General features: G+C 33.3%; 2 protein-coding genes across 3 annotated transcripts in view; one reads left to right on the top strand and one right to left on the bottom strand.

The window, feature by feature from the left end:
• The window catches only part of LOC110995545 (protein Wnt-1-like), a 62,864-nt gene that overhangs the window by 11,569 nt on the left and 31,396 nt on the right, over positions 1 to 19,899 (top strand). The window lies entirely within an intron of this gene.
• Positions 7,698 to 10,213, bottom strand: LOC123689960. 2 transcript variants are annotated; one of them, XM_045632139.1, is made up of 3 exons: positions 9,723 to 10,213; positions 8,135 to 8,433; positions 7,698 to 7,722 (listed from the first exon to the last, which is right to left on the bottom strand). In XM_045632139.1, exons 1-2 carry the CDS (start codon positions 9,957 to 9,959, stop codon positions 8,299 to 8,301), a joined length of 372 nt encoding a protein of 123 aa, XP_045488095.1. In that variant the 5' UTR covers positions 9,960 to 10,213; the 3' UTR covers positions 7,698 to 7,722; positions 8,135 to 8,298. The 2 variants fall into 2 exon arrangements, with proteins under 2 accessions (XP_045488095.1, XP_045488094.1); XM_045632138.1 differs by having other exon boundaries at positions 9,699 to 10,212.

The following is a 19,899-nucleotide window of genomic DNA, read 5'->3' on the forward strand; positions in this document are numbered from 1 at the left end:
TTTAGTGATAACATTTTATACATATTTAAATTTATGAACCATTCCTGTAGTTTTTTTTTAAATATATTATAATTTTAAGTAGAAGAAGTCAAATGATAATTCAAACATAAATATCATGAGCGCAATACAGAATTTAAAAAAGGAACATTACAGATTAGCAATAGTATCTTTTTTTAATAGAACGCATATTAGGTATCTATGGCATATTTCAAATCTTAACTTATCTGTGACAGCGCCCGCTTCGGCGCATGCTTGCTGTTTTAGCGCCATTTTGATGTTTTTAATTTTATTAAAACTTACCTAAACATCTAACATCTGTGAACATGAATATTTTTATTTACAATTTCAATTGTCAATAAAGTAGTTTAAATAAGTGGGGTTCAAATGCACAGACGCTAATTAAAGATTTAAGTTGGCACCTGATAGATAGTGACGGTGCTCTGCGTTCTCTGGGATTATGATTATGTAGGTTGAGAAAATTGTAAATACTGTATTTTGTGTGTGTTTTTTATGTGTTTCAAGGGTAATTAAGTAATGCTTTCGGTTTACGTTGTTAAATCAACTGACTCGATACAATTCTGGTTTGTTTCTCATTCCCACGGCATTCTCGGAAATGTATGGAAAGACTGCATTACCAAGAAAAGTTAATTCAATATATTTGTTTGTTGTCTGATATTTTCTTTAACAAATGTTTGGTAAGTAAAGCAAAAATTTACATAGAAATCTTAATAATCATATATGAAAGAATTTAGTGACTTTAACGTAAAAACATATATGAAATATGAAAAATTATCTTTTTAAAAATTTATATTGTGGTCAATTTATGGACACAAGTCTTCGTGCAGCATCTCAAAGCCACTCTATGGAGGCCATGGGGTGTTTAATTCTGTAGAGGTCTTATTTTTTATAGAACAGGGGTCAAACAGGCAGGAGTGCGTTGCCGGTCTTCTGTAATATAATAGAAAATTAAGCATCTACTATGTTTTATAGAACTCAATGATCCGGTTGGTACGCTGTTTTTTAATGGACCATAGATCGAATAAGATCGGAAACTTCTGCACCGGCAGTTAGTGGATACATTGCGGGGTTTGTAGCAAAAATGCATTGACATGTGGTACGATGGACGTCCGGGTGATATGGGTAGAATTTCATATTCCGCCTCGATTATGAAACTCGAAGGGATTAATCTGAACAACTCGTCTGAACATGGTAATCGCGATTAAAGATGCAGAACGACCCAACACTTACCGTAACACCAACATCAAGCCGCTCGAAAAGTGACTGGTTGCCGACGCTTCAGACATGGCTGGCTCTCCGTTCAATACGGTGACAACAGTGGGGCCGAATTATTCGCTTTATACATTTGCAAGCGAAAGTCCGATGTAAGTACCAATTCGCAATTGGCTCTATTTATTTCCAAAACATAAAAGAAAGGTTTACAATATACGTTTGTCCAATTAAAATTCTAAAATTGTATCACTAAAGTGTGAAGGAATGTTAATCGCTAATAATGCATTTGACTCAAAATTCCCATTACGAGATAATGTATCCCACGTTAGGGCATTCCAAATTTAATTACAGACATATTTCACACGGTAAAATATTTAAAGGATACTTTTTTTAGGGTGGACCACCTCTGACTTTGGTAGCCAAATAATGAACGACCGCCATTAATTTCAAGCGATCACAGAGCTTGTCAACAGTTGTATTTTTTGGTGATAATTTTTATTTACAACGTATGAGTCATGTGATTTCACCGCCTTATACATATACTATATTGATTGTGGCTTTTATGTTGAGTTTTTGTATTTCCTGATTGTTATCGGTAATTTGTTAATACTACTTCCAGTCAATTATTGGATAATGATTTATTTGCACGCTGTCATAAACTAAATAAGTCTGTGGTTTCACTAAATCGGTTTCAATTAAAACAGTGAAACAAAACGGATTTAAATATTAGAACATTCTCGTCTTATTCTTGTAATAAGAAACATATTTTATGAAGGTATAAAGTTTTGGATAATGTAATTCAGCTACCAAAGGATTTAATAAAGAGATATTATCTTGTATAATTTATTTAACCCTTTCAAGAAGATTTATATTTTTACAGATTTATTAAGAACGTTATTAATAGCAATAATCATTCAATTTCCATCCAATAATGTTGCATATTATATATAAAAAGGTATATTCTATGTTGTGTATGTTTTATTTTTTTAATAATTATAATAAATTTAGTGAAGTAATTTAACAAATTAATTATAATTTAGGTAATTAAGTTAGAAGTTCAGCCTAGAAGTTAGACAGCGTTAAAGCGTCCTCATATAATAATTGGATTAAACACTTACAGATACACAATTCTTATGGCACTGGATTTTTAAAAATCAATTTTAAATGAATATCCTATCTTAAAACTTACCCTTTTAATAAAATCACTAAAGCTCTTGACTTATCTGAACTAATACCATAGGGATGCTATAAGTATATGCTAACTATAGTGTACAACTTGCATCTTTATTCTATCTACAATATTTTGGGGTTCAAAAGAAAAAAAAACGTGAATTTCACTCGACGTTTCTAGTGATTTGTAGCAAGGGTTTTTGTAAAAGTTTTATAAGAAAGCTTAACCAGAGACAATTAAATTGTCTTAAATACATAATAAATATTTAATAATCAGAGACGATTAAATTGTCTTTAAAACATATAAATTATCCATTTCGCAATCATTGATTGCATAACTCGATAAATTATCAATCAAGAGGGCGGTACCAAATAAGCCGTAATTCAAGTTGTCGATAAAGATCTGTTTTTATTAACATCGGTATAAAAACGTTAATACTGAGGTCTTAATGTCATTTGCTTGACTGCGGTATGAGTAAATAATGCAAGCATTTCTAATTAGCTTATAATATCTACGGTATGACATCGTTGTATAAAGATTTCTTCACAAAAGACTTCCACGATTTTGCATGTTGTAACAACAAATGTACGTAAATATTACGAAGTTGATTACGCCTAAAAATCTCTTGATATCGATGGTACTAACGTAGAAGGATACCCTAGCAATAAAACAGAATTTTCTAAATAAATTAAAAATCTATTAGTGTGAGGTGGACTATGAGCCAATCGAGCTTTTGATACATATTATTATGGTTATGACATCAAAAGCGTAGACCATTTTAAACCGGCTACAAAAGAGGTTATAAGTTTGGCTTTGGAATATTGCGTTGATATAATGCTATGCTATAATATGCTTTTCCTAATATTATCTATACTAAGTAATATGTAATTTTTTTTCTTACTTACAATACTTGGGAGTTGAGTAAAATGATCATGATGATCCATTTATTAATATTGTCGGATATAAAGTAATTTTCTTAAACCTTTTATACTTAACACATCAGAATAAGCTCTAAAAGAAATGCCCCCTAAGGAAATTTAATAGTCTGATGTAGTCTGTTTACTTATAATCGTGAAAGTTAGAACGCGTGAGGTGAATTCTGTTTTTTTTTTATACCGATGATTACGGCTGTACAAGAAGGGGTCGGCAATAAAGACTTTATTCAAATCCTTCCAGAGTCTATGGAGCATAGTAACAGGCAACACTGTGGTCACGGAGTGATTTAGGGCTCCAAGCTGGTAACTCCTGATATTGGCAGCCAGAAACATTTACTAAGACCTTAGAGAGAAAACTTTCTTAAGTACTTGTTATTTTCAAAAGAGTTCAGTTAGATGTCAAGGGTTAATTTTATTTAGTCCCAATTTTTAAAAACAAATTTCATACCACGACGTTCAATGTTTGTCAGGACCACCAGAGTAAGAGAAAATTATACTGTAAATGCCAAACTAAAAATAACAAATTCCCATTCATAAATTATAATAATATTGAGTATTAGTATGCATGCTATGTTAATTAAGAATTTAATTATGTGCATTCCTACTGCAGCGACGTAAAATTGTTTGACTTATGAAATTGATCTTTGGAAATCTACCTTGCTAATTGCCAGCTGTGTATACATAAAAATAATGGAGGCGAGTAACAAATTTTTGTATGTCTGTACGGAGTTATCAAAACTTCTTAACGACTGTTACATGGTATTTAATATTTTTGACTAAAGAAAATGTTTTATTTAAATTTGTCATCGGAGAGTGGTTGTAGAAGTCAGGAATTTCACTGTCATGTCAGTAGAAGCCTAAAACGTTATAATTTAAAAGATTTATTGTTCTTTGATATCAATTACCATAAATAAAACGATACCGACAGCATTGTAATAAATCAATAATCATAAAGCGCAGAACTCAAAGACAGTTGAACCAATTCGAGTAGTCCAAGGGAGATGGAGCTTACAACTTTAAAAAAGGGCGTATTTTTCTATTAAGGGCTGACAACGCACCCATATAGTATAAAAAAAATAATCGCAAAATATATTGCTAAGCGCAAAAGTCAAAGAGACTTGAACCGATACGAGTATTTTTTTTATTTATTCCTTGAACTATAAGGAATGTTGTTATGGAGAGAAGATTTAGAAAGAATAGTTTTGTTTAGTACTTAAGTACAAGTTTTAAAATAGACTGATCGCTTTTCCGGTAAACCTGTACCTGTTCTGTCATCTTAGGTAGCATTGTATAATCTTACATATGCATACGACAGCTACTTAAAAAGGTCAGCTCCGTAAAAAAATATCTATTGGAGCGAAACGAAGTTTCGAGAAAGAATCGCGGGGAATGGAAAAAGAAATACGTAATAAAAATAGCTTAGTACATACAAAATGCAGTATTAAGTTTAAGACAAATGAACAGGAGAATGAACCAACTAATTCTATGTAAAATATATGACAGAAATATTCCCCTACGTTTAGAGTGGCTAATAAAAATTGTGTTTTACTTGCCACTTGCTACAATAGTGTGTAAATTCTCATGCAATTGGGAGGCAAGCACAGTTTCATGTCCATTTATTTATTAAGAAGAACTTTTTATATATAATTAGACAGAGGTGTTCCACCTGAGATTATTCCAGACTATTGTAGTGCACAGTAGTTTCCACAGTAGTTGATAGTTATTACCTTTTGTCTCCGCATCGTTCTCCTCTAAACATGAAAGCGCCTTCAAGAGGAAGGTGTTAGACCGTTACCGATGAAAATCATACTAAAGGTAATTTATTTAAAGGTATGTCTCAATAGTTATTATTCCCGTAATATATGAATAATTTCTTTACAAATTATTTTGACGATTCAATTGTATTACTTGGTATCTACTTATGTTATAAACATCGTAATAAACATTCATTAAATTGTTACATGTCGGAATACATTATTAAATATGTTTTATTAAATACTATGTTCAAAACAAAGTTTTTGATATAGCCTCTAATGTTGCGAGTATTAATTTTAATAGGATATTCCATAAAGTATTTATATACGTATGTATATTATATTTCTTAAGTATGCTTGCTATGCTTTAATAAATCATAATCCAAATTGATAAAGTTTGAAAAATTGCAGCCATTACATTTTTAAATTGATTTTAATTTTAAACGATACCGTTTATTTTTGGCTTCAAATAACACGATTTTGTGTACAAAATAAAATATGTATAGTTTAAGTTAAATTAATTTTGTAGTACATAGTAATATTTATTTGCTGTTTGGTTGATAAAAAAGCGTCAAACAAATTTTGACACCAAAATAGTCATACACCAACTACATAGTATTAATATAACTAAAGTTTCGTCTTTACAAGAGCCTTTTCAATTTCAACTTTACACAAAGTTGTGCCTTTTTATGAACATTAATTAACGCCATGTTCAAAATAACAAAAGCTCGAGGGAACTTTACTCCGCGAATACCGGCTGAGTTTAACTGATAATCTTAATAAAAGCTTCAATTTTAGTTCACTTAAACCTGAATTAACTCGGGGCCATAATTGATTTAAGTTGTTAAAAGATATTTATGAGAAGTATTTGCTTAATACGGTTAGTAAGGAACTTTCGTTTGGACATATGTTTTATGTGTGTGTTTTAAGCCTTGGAACAAGCTAAAAATTCGTTCAAACTATTTTAAGCGGTTTCACCAATAGATTGAGTGATTCCTAAGGTATATATATAATTTATTGTTATCGAGTCACGGGTAAAATGAAAACCATTTTGTTTGTTGTATATGTTCCTTGGTAGGTCATCCATCACTAATTATTCTGAAATCAGTCCATTAACTACAGCACCGTTAGAGACCACAATACAGAGACCAGAAGAATAATTGTAGATAATTAAATAACTATAATATTTTTTGCACATTATCGGGCGTGAAACCTCTCGTCAACCCTGGAAATGTCAAAACGCTAATGACGTCACATCTTTTGTATTAGTCTATGTACGGGAACTTATTATGGGAAATCTTCTATCTCTCTCGCAAGGGGCGTGGCTTCGAAGCGTTTATCATTTTAATATTGGCTTCATGATGGACGTACTTGATTGAAAATGTATTATCTTTCGATCTTAATAGGTGTTTGTAATTACTATGAGCTTACAAATTGGTACACAGATAATAGCTTAATAAATGTCTAAGATAAAATTAATGGAGATAAAATCAAAAGTCAGCCATGTGAGTGCTTTATCATGCTGCTTTTATCAACCCATTATTTCTTTACATTACTCATTAAAATAGGTAAACTATTTACAGTATAGGTTTACCGCATTTCGATTTAAGAAATTATGCCAAGATTTCAGATTTCCGTTCGGGGGTTTAAGAGTCAAATTTTTTAGCAACGCATCTGTAGCTAATAAGCTTTTTCTTATTACAGATTCCGTAATTGACCTAAAACACCTATTCTGTAAGAATATTACACAAAAATTTGTGACATAGTTGGCGTTCAACAATGAGGCATGTCTGTTTATTTGTCTAGTTGATAGTACGGATTACCTCAGAGCTGGTGTTTTTTTTACTAATAAAAGCTTGCCAACGCACGGCACACTCAACGGCAATTCAATGAATTAGTATCGCAATACAACAATGAAGGAAATTCTTCCAACATTAAATGAGGCATATAGCGACAAAAAATTAAATTTGTTTTAATTTTCTATATTTGCGTTTTTAATTATTAGGACCTATGTAGGTTTAGAATATTGTAAATAATGTATTTGTGTGTTGGATATAAAACGCCTATGGCATGTTTCTATATTTTGAACTCAAAAACTTATTAATAAAATTATTTTGCAGAAATACTTTAACACGTAAACATTCTTGCACATTGAAGTAAGCATTTTGCATTTCATAGAAATAAAATGCGCTGCCGTGCTCATTGTTCCAACCATTCACGTTTGTCGACTATGGATACTAAATTCTGCAATGCACTTTTAGAAATACTTATTTTATATACTATAGTAAGAAATTAACAAATAAAATTACTAAAAATAACCAAATTAAATTACACGAAATTAACCACAATTTCAACAACAATAGTAACGTCCTATATCTAGTGCGAGCGTCGAAGAAGTGCGCCCGACCATACATCGCGCCGTGCTTATATAGCCTGAAAACCAGTTTAGTCCAGTATACCCCACTGCTACACGTCACTTGACTTTTTACAGCTTATTCGGCCTCTCCTGACGACGGTGCGTCCTCGCCCGTGTGATGATAGGCAGGTTGGCATGTTGAAACTTGACCTGCTGATGACTCTTGTATCACGTGCGGTGGTTGTGGTGAAGGACTATCGTCATCATCAGCGCCACCTAGAAATTACATGATTTTTGTTATTATAACGTTAAATTAACATAACTTCATCGAAAGTAAGAGCGCATCCATTACTCTCGACACAACATTAGTTCAATTTTTTTTCATAGCAAGAGCGTCTCCATTGCTATCAACAGTAAGAGCGACTCCATTACTGTACATCACACTAAGCAAGAGCGACTCCATTGCTTTAACAGTAAGAGCGACTCCATTACTGTACATCACACTAAGCAAGAGCGACTCCATTGCTATTGATAGTAAGAGCGACTCCATTACTATCACACAAGACTCCCGCAGGTCTTTACCAAAATAGGTACTACCTATATGATAAGCAGTCCTAATAAAATTACAGTTCTCACAAACATTTATCAACATACATAAGTTTTGAAAAGGCAAGTAAAAATAACAAACTCTCAAAGAATGCGGCACACACATCAGGGGTCCATTCCCCGCGCCAGGGCAACATGTATTCCGCGGCAGCTTTACCATAAGAACCAGCGACTAATTTTAGTTCATATCTGTCCTGCGACAACGTCGCTAAAACCACATATGGTCCGCGCATACAGGAGTCTAGCTTACCAACAGCTTGGCACAAATGCAAAATCGCCGCCATTGAAATGCACACCCTTGCGAGTCAACCTCGCAAAGCACGATGTCTTCATATCTTGACCATTGCTAATGACTCGGCATAGATACTCGATCTCCGTAGTCTGAAAGTTACATTTTTTTTTAAATTAATGAAAAAGCCTGCCTGGGTCCCTTACCCTTACCCCCATCTCTGACACATCATGTAATGTACCTAAACCCTCTTCTATTGTTTTACTAGGTAATAATACGTCATATACACAATTACAACACACAAGGGCTCTGCCTGAATCTATGTAAAATCGTAACGTATTTGATATAATTCGTTGATATACAACCTGTGCATTGCCTAATTCTTATGGCATCTTTATGTACTCATAGTGACCCTCAGGTGTTACGAATCTCGGGAGTGGTGTCGAAGTTTTTTATTTAATTTTATCTGGTGAAAGCCAGTAGCCATATCAAGGTAAATATAATAGGTAGCTTTACCTAGCCAAACAATATGGTCCTCAATTAACGGAAGCGGGTATTTAACTGTCTTTGAGTTTTAAGTTTAAAGTCGACACAAAGCCTATCTGAATCGCTTTTTTTCTTTACAAATCTCTATCTCTAATTATTTATTGATTTAACACATCTTTTATGATATCTCTAACGCGTAATTTTTCATCATACGACATTTTATAAGGGCGGTAAACTATAACTAATTTAGCCTACCGCTCGACTCGGAACGCTGTCGAACAAAACAGTCCTCCGTTTTATGTCCTACCTTCTTACAAAATGTGCAAATAATTTTGATATTAGAAAACTGCCTTTTTTCTGAACTTGAATTGTTTGTAGATTGAGTCTCTGGTGCGGTTTCATACTTAGTTTTTTTAGGACACAAAATTTGTATATGACCAATTTCCCTACATGAAACATGAACAGTTAATATTAGACTGAAAATTATCTCGTTTTCAGAAATTATCTCGCAAATTTGGCCTTTTAACGTGATTTTGTATTATAGAGCGCGGTTCTAGGGGCTTGGTATATAATGAGAGGAATTTAACTAAGCCTTCCGATGATAAATTAGCACAAGTCGCGGCGGCGCGAACTTGTGGGTCCTTAATACCTCGAATAACTACTGCGACAATTAACTTTTCACTCATTCCTCGTACAACACGCAATACATGAGATAACTATCAGAGTCTGTTGTCTCTCAACTATGATCATTACTAAGCCACTCATTTAGCCACACTTTAGCATCCCCTTTCAAACAATATCCAATCAGAGATAAGCACTCACGGTCATCCCAATAATTAGACAACCGCGCAGAGTCTTCCTCCTCACACCATATATCGAAATATTTGAAAGACGGATCAAAATTAGAAATATAAATGGAGTTAGATCTTACCAGAATTGTGCTCAACGCACTTACTAGTTTGTCGGTCACCTGATTAAGTACCAGATCAGTGCTTGACTCGCATGCGCTGCTTGAACTTGGCACCGGAGCGTTTTCAGTACCATTGTGCGAACCGTCAGTACCAGGTGGTAACGAGTGTCGCTTAAGGAAGAAAGCAGCAAATCCGATGGTGTTGCGCATGTCGGTGCAAAGGGCCGACCCCCTCGCGGTGGTGTTGCTGAGCACAGTTGTGGTGACACCACTGGTGGACATAGCTCAGTCGCTTGCGTCGGTTGACGGTTTAATATCGACTGTAACGTTTCTTCAAGCCCAGAGACGGGCACACCGTTTTTTTTTTACGTGTTCACCGCCTACCCTCCATTATTTTCATTAAACGTATATCACTCGCGTTTCAAACTGACTAAAATAAAACCACGTGGGCGTTAATTTAAACTAATCAGAAATGAGAACGAATCCCACTACTGAAGTAAGAAATTAACAAATAAAATTACTAAAAATAACCAAATTAAATTACACGAAATTAACCACAATTTCAACAACAATAGTAACGTCCTATATCTAGTGCGAGCGTCGAAGAAGTGCGCCCGACCATACATCGCGCCGTGCTTATATAGCCTGAAAACCAGTTTAGTCCAGTATACCCCACTGCTACACGTCACTTGACTTTTTACAGCTTATTCTATATATTGCAGACACTCGCTAAAAGGATATTAAATAGAGGATAACATACACAAAACTGAATTAATTAAACATTATTCATTTTAATCCGAAAACATAAAAATTAGACTTGCAACGATTATTCGGTTTATATAATATTATTCGTACATGATGAAAGCAAAATTGTCTGCCCACGAAAATGAGTTTTTATCCCTGATATAAGAATGATAGATGTCGCTAATGGGATATTTTAATAAAACAGGCGAAAAAACTGGCCAGACTTTGACATGAGTTTTCCTATCTCAATATTGATATTGAATTTTACGAAATGTAAAATGATAAGCATCAAATTAAGAAATAAATCGTGAAAGTAAAGCTCTGTGCACACGAATCCTGCCCGTGCGCAACTCAGAGCTTGATTTACGAGGAAGAGAGGTCGCGCGGTGACTTGAATTATCGCTCACTCCCTAATGTACACAGCGTAAGACTGGTCTACACTTCCAATATTTACTGAAATTAAGTGAAATATAAGTTCATGGCAAAAGCGGCATTAATAATTGTTCACGTGATTTTTATAGCAAAATCAGTATTTATTTTATGGTTTTACCTACTGCGTGGTTTAATAGGTAACCGCTAAAATAAGACTTTTTTTGAGATAGTGAATACAGACGCGTTGCTTAAAAAAATGATTGAAAAGAGACGCAAGGAATGATATGACTATTAAATATGTACTTTAAAACACAAATGTTTACTGTAATACAGGGAGAATCTTCTGCAAAAACTATTAATACAACTTTTTATTCATGATATATTTAGCTAAAATTAATATCAATTGATGCACTAAACCCTCATGAGAACGGAAATATAAATGTTTAATAAATAATCTTTCTAAAAACAAATCAGAAAACGAAATAAAATTAAATGTAAACATCGCCTAAAGAGCAAAGTGAATTTGTTGTAATATAGTCTGTAGCTGTTAAGTTTTGACGTTGACATACGCGCGGATTAATCTAAATTTTATTTGCTACTAAATTACCGGCCAGTTAGCTCGCGTCAGTTACGTTTTAGATTTACATTTCATTTGAATAAGAAACTGTTCTTATATTTAAATTCGCCGACTAATTACTTAGTAAAGAATAAACGCAGCATATAATTTATATTATTAAAATTATTTGTCAATTGTCTTCTACCACTACTAAAGCAAAAAGTATAGACAATATGGTGTAATTTCTCTTTCTCTCTTAGAAGGTAGCTCATCTGTGAACGTCGTCAGCAAGGTAACATCTGGAACGGACAATTTGTTATCACCGGTCCTTGTCCAGCGACTATCTTATTACAGTGTACCGTTGTGAGGATGGTAGGTCTTTCATTTGAACGGCCATCTGATTTTTGCCTTCTGTGCTACCAACCACGACTATTTTCTACAAGTTCTCAGTGCCTCTGAGCATTGTATGGCCGAAATATGATACAATTCGCTGTTTGCACACGGTAGAAAGGTGAGTTCATCTTAGTGAGTGAGTCTTGGTGCATTTCGCGGTATTCTTAGCATTCACCTCTAGCACCACATCTCAAAGGTGTAATTAGAAAAAGTAAATATTAATTGAGTTGGTTGCAAATAGTTTTAATATAGTAAATAATATACGTATTAAAACTTTATTTATTAATAAGAAAGTTTGCAGTTTCACTTATCTATTTGATTGTTAAAATTGGCCATCTTAAAAATATGTCTATGATAAAAAAAAAATAGATTAAAATTTTTTTGTTTCTGTTTCTGTGTTGTTCTGTTTCAACCACAGACGTTATTAACAACTGGCGTGTCTCCGAGAAGCAAGAATTTCATTCAAGCGGTGGTTATGTCGCGTTTAGTTGCAATTGACATGAAGTTAAGTTACGACTGTTTTGACTGAAGCCCGGAATGCGAGAGATTTACTGGTCTGTTTTTGCTAATTTACCTCTTATTGGGTTTATAGTAGACGGCATTTTATTCATGCCTTCTCATGAATGCTGGTACGTATTCTGATTCTCTTAGCTCTGTTTAGTTGTATATAAGCGCAAATTTTATATTGGACTATGCTTTTTTACATTGATAAAAAAAAACATTGATAAAACGTCATAGTTTAACGAGAAAGCAATATTTTGTCAAAGGCTTATTCCTTCATTTTCTCATCTGTTGTGGTGCTGTTAATATTGAATTTTCATCCATAACAATTCCTTTTGTTTAAAAAAATTAAATTATTCGATATGTATACATTAGAAGAATTTTTGAACTAAAAGCCTCACTTTTGATTTATTTACCTCTAACAACCCTATTTACGCTACGACAATAGATAAGGAGAACCGGTTGTAGGAATACCTATTAAGAAACAAGGGCTCATGTTATTCTGGTTGTTCTACCGTCCACAAACGCGTCGAATTGTTTGATGTGGACAAACTTTGGACTAATATTTGTGAATTTAAGCTTTATTTATTGTAAATAAGGTCTGTTATTCAATATATTGATTCGTTAAACATAAAATGCATCCACAAAGCTGACAAAAGCTACTCATTTATTATATGAACTGTTTTAAGTGAAAACATTTAGATAATTGCCTTCCCTGGGTATTAATTATTCTTCAGTTATCGTTTTGCCGTCGAAATTATGGGTGTGGTACACAATAACGATGGGGCAATCAGGAAGGTGATATAAAAGATTTGATATTTATTCCAATCAAAATATAACCAGAGAACTATTTGTTAAAGTGAGGTAGGCCCTAAATGAGGCCCATTGGGTAAAACAAAAAGAGGACACTTCCCAGAAACCTGGAAAGATAAAAGATATAGGGGAAAGACTGTTAAAGCGGAGATGAGAGAAGTGGAAGAATCTGGTAGAAATCTCCTAAGAAGGTCATGTTTTTTAAACTATCTAATGTTTTTTTTTTATTTTATCAATTTTTGAAAATCCCTTTAGATACTAAAAAAGAATTCAAATAATTTTAGAAGATCACTTAGATAAGACGCCATTTTATACATCTACATGTTACAATTATTTTCGTTCTAAACATTTTCATTATTAAAATGATTTTCCCGGTGTAGAGGTGTAATGAACATAGTTTCTTTAGGGCCGTTTTAAACACATTGTAAGAGGTAGCGGTCGGGTCGTGACCATGCATATGTAAGTATGGTGTAAGGCTTGAGCTGAAGAGTTTTGAAAAAGATAAAGTGACAGCCTATATACAGTTCATAATGAAAATGTGCCCAATTATCTGCCATTTTATAGTTTTTTCGCATAATTTTTAACAGTGTTTTCATTACAAACACGTTTCATTACAAATGTACTAATTAGTGCAGTTAGAGTAACTGTAAGAACTAGTGTTGCCCAAAATCGGTCTTGGTCTTGCAGTCTTGGTCTTGTTCTTGCATTTTTGCAAGACCAATACCAATACCAAGACCACCTTATCGTAGCAAGACCAATACCAAGACTGAAGCCTGCAAGACTTGAGCAAGACAATACTTAAGCCTGCAATACTCTTGCGTCTTGCAGTTAGGACAAACTGAGATTTGGGCGTTATCAAATTTTCAACTTTATCACTAGAGAAATAAGGTTCAAGGTTGATTGGGAAAATGTGACGTTCTGCGAATAAACTGTTGGTCGGTCGGTGTATTATATACCTACATATTTGATAATTTACCGACAAAGACGCCGCGGTTTGCAACAAGTGTATCACAGCATTTGACACGCTGTCTCGATAGTGGGTGATTTAAACAAATTTGAAACGTGGAAAAACTCCAAATATGAGCGACGTCATATTGCTTTACGCATTTGGTTTTAAAATCACACATTTCCAAAAATCGAGATTTGCAGTGTCGGTTTATCAACTTCTATCGTATCTCCTTTCGTAGCTAGTAACCTCCATACAGCAGGCAACGTATAGTTCCAATAAAAAAGGAACATAATAAACAATATTATTTGCATAATTATCTACACTTTATTTTTGCGTAGGCACAAAACCTATTTGATTTTGATTCTGATACTTCTGTTTTTTAATCTTTCAAAGATTTATTCTATCTATCAAAGAATGCCGCATTTTTCTTTGTCGGTCTTCGGCTTGTGTGCTTATAAATATGAGTTTTACTTTCAATTTCAGTCATTTCTAATTGAGTTTCGCTTCGAGTCTATCTTATTTATTATTCTCGCCCATTTACCTAGCTAGGTACTCTAAATTCTTATTGCTTTCGGAGTGAATGTTTACAATTTGACATGAGTGACGAACAAATAGCAATAGGCTAATAGGTATTTACAAGTCTTGCGAGACTTGCGAGACTCTTGCTGCAAGATCAAGACCAAGACCAAGACTGAGAGCGCAATACCAATACCAAGACCAAGACCAGGTGTATTGACGCAAGACCAATACCAAGACTGGTCTAAGTCTCGTCTTGGTCTTGCATTTGGGCAACACTAGTAAGAACAAAGGCAACCTTTAGTCCAACAAGTCCAGAATTAACTTCTCTCCTTTGCATTGCATCTTCTACTGTATTCAGTATCCTTCTTCATTGACCATCTAAATAATTATTCCACTGATTTAATCCGCGTTCTCAAATGTTCCGTAGCCAAGTCATGCTGCGCCATACTGGTATTTTGTCAATCATTACACAAACTGAGCGAGGTTTAGGATTTACTTCACTAAAAAGTATAAACAACTCATAACTCTGAATTAGATAAGTAATATAGACGTAATATTACGGGCTAATAATAACGGTCATATTAAATTTAAAATTTTCTATATACGTATCTTCGTTTGCAAAGTTCAAAGGCGATACACAATGTTTTAAAAATTACAATACGCACAACGACTCTAGTGAGAATCTAACGGCGGAAACGACCAACCTTAAACATTTTTAAGACGTATTTAAGAACGCAGACACGTTATTTTATGTATATACATAAGTTATCATATACATAATAAGCTTTGCTAGCGACAGGATTGATAATATTTATATAAGTATATACGCCAATAACCGCTCGATCTTACATCTTGCTCCAATCGGAGTTGGCCCCTGAAATTGTGCATTGCCATCATCGTCCTCCGACCTCCCTTTCCCTATTAAGGGGGCAAAGCCCTCTGCACAAGTGCTTATTACTTTCTCTTCACTTATTAATATTATGTATTGTATGTACCTAATATTCTAGATTTAACTTGGATTACCATTTGCAGAAGATTTCCTCTAGAGTGCTTCAGTCTTGAAATCACGATAAAATTCAATATCAATCAAACGTGATTTCGTAAGTTTCAGAAGATTCGTGAAGAGTATGAAATGGTAGCATTAACAAGAGTTTTTTTTAAAGCAAGTAACATCTTTATTAGGGATGCAATGCGCGACCTTCTTGCTAACAACTGATGGTTTCTAACAACTCTAGAAAAGAAAAAAATACTTAGGGCAATAAATAACGAAATTAATAAACATAAAATTACTTACTAGTACTTAACAAATTAATCAATTACAACGAAAATATAAAATCTTCATGAATCATATTTCAAAATGCGATACAAAAAACAATGAAAATAATAGACGAATAAACGGACGATGTTCGTACTATTTCCAAATACGCGGCGATGTTTAGGTTTTCTTAATTACACCAAAATTTATAGCACAATACGTTCCCATGCGTTTAATATAGAAAGAGACGTAGTCATATTTTGTAATAAATATATAAATTCTTGTTAATTAAATTAACAAATCATTGGTGAATTTTTCTTTGAAATCTTCATACAAACCAGTAAGTAAAAAACGTGTATAATAAAATTTTATTGTGATAAGTGCTAAGTGGCGTGCTTCCATTTACACCTTTTTTGTTACCTGGTGCGTTTGTGATTTTAGCTTTTAGAATGCGGTCCGAAGATTTATGTTTGGATATTATTTATATATAATATTGAAATTAGTAATGTTATTTTCGTAATGTATCATTATTTATAAATGTAATATAACCATAGTTTAGACTAACGATTATCTTGTTGATAAAATGGCCTTGGTCTAGTGCATGACAGGCTACTTATAATTATTTTTGCGATCTTTGTTTTAAAATTAGTGTTGTTTGATGATTTGCTTTTTTAATAGAGTACCAAAGTTTTTTTACACTGGATTTTTCTCTCGGCCTACTTATCTTCTTAGCCGATAAGTAGGGATGCCTACAGGTTCAAATTTAATGACGTGGAATAAGTGATACCTATCTTATGTTATGTATAATAAACATTTTTTTACACTTAGTTTTAATTAGTGTCAAACATTAAACAAAAATCTAGGTAATTATTAAATATTATCAATCAATGATACAATGTTAAAACTATCTCTACAGCAGGGCTAGGAATTCCATCTTTGAGGCAGGTATGTCGGCGTTTTCACAAAAGGGACCGACTATGGGAATCCATTCGGCGATCTTTAAACCACTATTATTATAGATTAGTAAAAACTGTTAACATAGATTTCTGTGCTTATTAAAAAGTATACCTGTAATATCTGAGTTTAAAGCAATGTGAGTAAAAATTATTTTTGTAGTAGTAGTAGTAGTAGGTGATCAGCCTCCAGTGCCTGACACACGTCGTCGACTTTTTGGGTCTAAGTCATGTCGGTTTCCTCACGATGTTTTCCTTCACCGTTCGAGCTAAAGTTAAATGCGCATAGAAAGAAAGTCCATTGGTGCGCAGCCCGGGATCGAAACTACTACCTCAGGTATGAGAGTCGCACGCTGAAGCCACTAGGCCAACATTGCTCAACTATGAATCAATAATAAATCTCAAACAGAACATTTCCTACAAGGGTCTCTGTTCGATACCGGTTTAATGTCAGTTCAAAACATCGCAAAGGTCAAACACAGTGTTTATGATACGAACACGTGTCCTAAATGTTAATGTTTGTATTCGAATGGTAAATAGTTTTGACTTTTGACCCTATATACTCTATAGAATATCTCAAAATTAGTTTTACACAATCATCACAAAAGGTCGTACATTCGTTAAAGGGTAAAAATAATCTTTTTTGACAATACATGCTTTTTGATACTGGTACCATTAAAATATACACGAGCCAGGGTCATATTTTCAATTATTTCATATAAAATAGAATTAAGTGAAAAACACATGTGATTTATTGAGTATACATATAAAGCTTCGAATATATAACGTTCGTGAAAAGCCCTTAGTAAGTTTGAGATAGTGACATCTCTATGTTAAAGTTAAATCTTTAATTTAGGGATTAAATATCTTCAAAGTAATACGAAATTATTTTTATTTACAATAGGGCGGTTCACCACTATGTATTTGGATTTATCCTTTTGTGTATGAAATATCAAAACCATCATGCCTTTGGACTAACCAAAACGCGACACTGAAGCCGGATCATATAAAATATTATTTATTCTATAGGTATGTACACATATGAACGTCGGTATAAATTATGGATCAACTATATTTATTGCCAGTTCTTAAATCGAGGGCGTAGAACTGCAACTGGTAATAAACAGATCACCTAAAGATAAATTAATAAGAAATACAGAAATATACAGCCATAGGTTGTAACATAATTGCAAAACCCATCTATAATGTTTAGTTTAATTTTTTTTTGCACTATGCAAAATATATTTGTAATACATAATAATATACCTAATAACTAGCCTTAAAATTTAATAATTGAAAAATATTATTAAAAGGTTTAGGTTTCCCTTTAGGTTCCGAAGATACTGGCAGCCTTCTCCCTTTGAATAGCTAGAGTAATTTTTTAAAGTTAGTTGTACCAGTTGAAAAATTTTCTAAATTTTACGATAAATTAATGAAGTAACATAGAAATATACAATCTCAAACAACATTTAAAATCCTCTAATTGGATTGGAAGCCGGTTTCGTGAACTCATTTTGTGATAAAATATTGATCGATGCGTCAATATGGAATTTATTAGGCGGAACGAATTATTTTTAAATAGTTGTAAATTATACGTTTTTATAAGCGATTTAAATATGCCTGTGTTTTCTACTTATATAATATTAATAATTTATATAAAACAGGGCACAGAACACAGAAAAGCTGACTGATATCTCGGTGAACGTTGCGTAGCCGGCGTTTTAAAAGGTTTTTTCTTAAAGGGCTTGACCGTTACTTGGCTATTAAAAAGACATAACATTTATTAAAATGATAGTTAAAATACAAATTTAGAAGTGAAATTTAAATTTAAAATATTGGAATATACAAAAAAACCTTTTTATAAGTGTGTATATCTTCTCCGCAAGGTCTTAAATTGAAAATTCATATAAAGACTTATGAGCCTATGAAATTTGATTGAAACAAGACATTTATTCGGATTATACTAAAAGCACTGTCTTCGTGATTTTCTCCGGTCCAACGCTTAAATACCCACGAGAATATAAAATATTTTCAAAATGTTTATGCTTCCTCAAAGCTTTTTCAATACATTTTATTTATAGACAAATTATATACATATTTTATATGTTTTAGCGAGTAATACACATTTAATTGACACTTGTTGTTGTGTTTTGTGCAGTATAAACTTTAAAAAGCTCATCGTATTTTCTAAGATTATATTTGGGTATAATTATTATTATTGATGTAAAAGAATGCGTATTTTACAAACTATACTTTTACGTGTAGTGAAGAATTCTGTGGGTTGAGCCCTGCCTGTTTCATTACCGTACGAGCGGTATTAATTCAAAATTTCGTCAGCATCACCTTGATGTCTTCTACGGTAGGCTTCGCAAGACTCTTTTGCGAACTAGGAGATACAACAGCTAATTATTTATAATAATAAAGAAAGAGAAAGAGTATTCTCATCTCTCAAATGCCGACACTAAGTTCCATAGAATCGTTTTCTAGGCCATTAAAAAAAGTTGCAGATACTTCGTGCAAAGTCCCTCTAGAAATTGCTATCCATTCATTTTATTTTTGTAATATTACTAAAAGATAATTAAAAAAAAATATTGTTTAGCGTCTATTGGGTACATTAGGCGGATGAACGTTTAAATTACTAAGTAGAAACTAGTACTATAAAAAGTTATAATTATCCAACATACAAATATACAGTATTTAATTTATTTAATTTTTTTTATTTAATCAACGTGCCAAATCTACTTGAGCCGACTGGAATTGCTAGAGACGATGGCAGGAGACCGGACGGTATGGGTTTGATTCCATGGAAGATGGGTCGGGTTTTGGTATGGGATGCCACCTGTTCAGACACACTGGCCCCTTCCAATCTTCATGGAACTAACAAGAGAGCTGGTGCGGCTTGTGATGCGGCTGAAAAAGCTAAAGTCTGAAAAGCTTTAAAGCATTAAAGCTTTTTAGGGAATTATCAAAAAGGTTAGTCGACATCACAGGAGAACGAAGAGCTGGCAGCTACCTCGCACAAAGAATTAGTCTAGCTATTCAAAGGGGGAACGCTGCTAGTATCTTCGGAACCTTGCCTAAAGGGACTCCTTTTAATAATATTTTTTAATAATTAAATTTTAAGGTTAGTTATTAGATATATTTTTATGTATTAGGTGATGTAGTTG

Source organism: Pieris rapae, chromosome 18 (genome assembly GCF_905147795.1).
Source record: "Pieris rapae chromosome 18, ilPieRapa1.1, whole genome shotgun sequence".
Lineage (NCBI taxonomy): Eukaryota > Metazoa > Arthropoda > Insecta > Lepidoptera > Pieridae > Pieris > Pieris rapae.

Coding starts and splice junctions, on each gene's coding strand:
- LOC123689960 (XM_045632138.1), bottom strand. CDS start 9,959: ATGTCCACCAGTGGTGTCACCACAACTGTGCTCAGCAACACCACCGCG. Junction 8,434..9,698: donor GTGCGTTGAGCACAATTCTG/GTAAGATCTAAC, acceptor TGTAACTTTCAG/ACTACGGAGATCGAGTATCT.